Source organism: Oratosquilla oratoria, chromosome 7 (genome assembly GCF_046742065.1).
Source record: "Oratosquilla oratoria isolate Oo_2021 chromosome 7, ASM4674206v1, whole genome shotgun sequence".
NCBI lineage: Eukaryota > Metazoa > Arthropoda > Malacostraca > Stomatopoda > Squillidae > Oratosquilla > Oratosquilla oratoria.
The window spans coordinates 22,109,085-22,111,159 of NC_134783.1; the positions used below are offsets into that span (position 1 = coordinate 22,109,085).

At 42.6% G+C, this 2,075-nt stretch overlaps 1 protein-coding gene across 1 annotated transcript; it reads left to right on the plus strand.

The window, feature by feature from the left end:
* Positions 1–682: 682 nt before the first annotated feature.
* LOC143026768 (uncharacterized) lies at positions 683–1,276 on the plus strand. Its single transcript, XM_076187538.1, has one exon. It carries the CDS (start codon positions 683–685, stop codon positions 1,274–1,276), a length of 594 nt encoding a protein of 197 aa, XP_076043653.1.
* Positions 1,277–2,075: the final 799 nt, after the last annotated feature.

A 2,075-nucleotide genomic window follows, 5' to 3' on the forward strand; every position in this document is an offset into this window, starting at 1 on the left:
TATAATAAAGGTAATGACAACTCTCCAGCGGATGCCCTTTCTCTCGACATATCTACAGTCACATAGTCTCTTATCGACTTTGCTGCCATTTCTGCCGACCAGACAGCTGATCCAGAACTGCAATAATTTTTTGAGCAACCCTGCGTTTCAGCTTAAGAACATCCTACTCCCAGGCACGGACGCGCACATCTACGCCAATATTTCTACCGAAACCGGCCGTCCCTTTCTTCCGAAGGATCATCGCCTGCCAATCTTCCATAAATTGCATAATCTCTCTCACCCTGGCATCCGAGCAACCCACCATATGATGACATCACGTTTCATCTGGCCTAACATCAATAAGGACGTTAGACAGTGGGCACGCACATGTATACAGTGTCAATGTTCGAAGGTATTATGTCACACGGGTTCTCCAGCTGCAACCTCCACTCCAGTCTCTTCAAGATTTGAACATGTGCATATTGATCTTGTTAGTCCACTGCCCTTCTCTAATGGTTACCGTTACATACTCACCTGCGTCGACCGTTTTACCCGTTGGCCTGGAGCTGCCTCCTTGGCTGACATTAGTACAGATTCCGTCGCTCGCGCTTTCATCAACACTTAGATCTCCAGATTCGGTGTTCATCTCAGCCTCACCTCCGACCGTGACAGACAGTTCGAGTCCAACGTGTGGAACAAATCGATGAACATTCTAGGCATCCAGCGCACCAGAACTGCAAGTTACCACCCGCAAGCTAATGGTACCATGGAACGATTTCATCGTCAACTGAAAGCTTCTTTAACAGCCTCAGCCCAACGTGAAGACTGGTTGCAAGCCCTTCCTCTTGCCATTCTGGGCATACGTACGTCCTTCACGGAGGACCTGCAATATTCTTCTGCCGAACTCGTCTACGGAATTACCCTCAAGCTACCTGGTCAACTATTGGCCCCTAACTGTACTTCATGTCATCTTCAGGACTACACTGCAAAACTGACAGACCACATGTGTTCTCTTCAACCGGTGCAACCTCGTACGCCATCTTTCAAGACTTTTGTTAGTCAGGAGCTCAACACTTGCACACACGTGTTCATCAGAGTTGACGCCGTGAAGAAACCACTACAACAACCCTACCAAGGCCCCTTCAATGTACTACGCAGATCTAGGAAAACTATTACCATAGAGAAGAACGGTATGCCGAAATCCGTCAATATCGATCGTGTCAAGCCGGCCTATCTGCTCCGTGAGAACACGAACATACCCCACACCAAGGTAGCAGATACTTCACTTGCCGCCTAGACTCGTGTCCGGAAAGTCTCGTTCCTCCTACCTCGTCTGTAGAATTCGCGCACCATAAGTCATTTTTTTCATAAATATTGCCACCCCGCTAGAACTTGCATTATGGAAATACAACATTAGTAATACTGTTACGTCTCTCATATCTATGTGTAAATGTCTGTAAATATTAGCACTATTATTCTATACGCTTTAAATTGTATTATATAAACCTAATTAATGTAAATGCTATGAAACTGTATTCTGTTCTTCTTGCACAAAGAATTATGTTTCACTGCCAAGACACAGGATTTATTCGAGTATACTTCGTATATTTTTCATAAACAGTTCCGAGAGAATTGGAATTTAAATAATTATTTTCTCTCACTATAGTGTATCTTCACCATTGTGTAGTAACCTAACACGACAACAGCATCTTGCATAGGTGTTTATCTAATCGAATCTTAAAGCTTCGAACTGAACTACATTGCACTGCCTCTGCAGGAAGTTTATTCTATTCATTAACTACACGATTGGCGAAGTTGTTTCTACCCAATTTCAAATTAAATTTATTTCCTGGCAGTTTGAGACCATTATTTCTTGTCGGATTATCATTCAATGTGAAAATTTTGTCACTTTTGATGTTGTCGATTCCCTTTAGAATCTTAAAGACCTGTATCAAGTCGCCTCTGAGTCAACGTTTTTTTTTTTTTTTTTTTTCCTAGGAAAACGGATTCATATGTTTTAGTCGATTTTCGTATGAATTATTTTTGACATTTTGAATTAGTTTTGTGACTCGCCGTTGTACTTTTTCCAATCTGTC

Coding starts and splice junctions, on each gene's coding strand:
- LOC143026768 (XM_076187538.1), top strand. CDS start 683: ATGAACATTCTAGGCATCCAGCGCACCAGAACTGCAAGTTACCACCCG.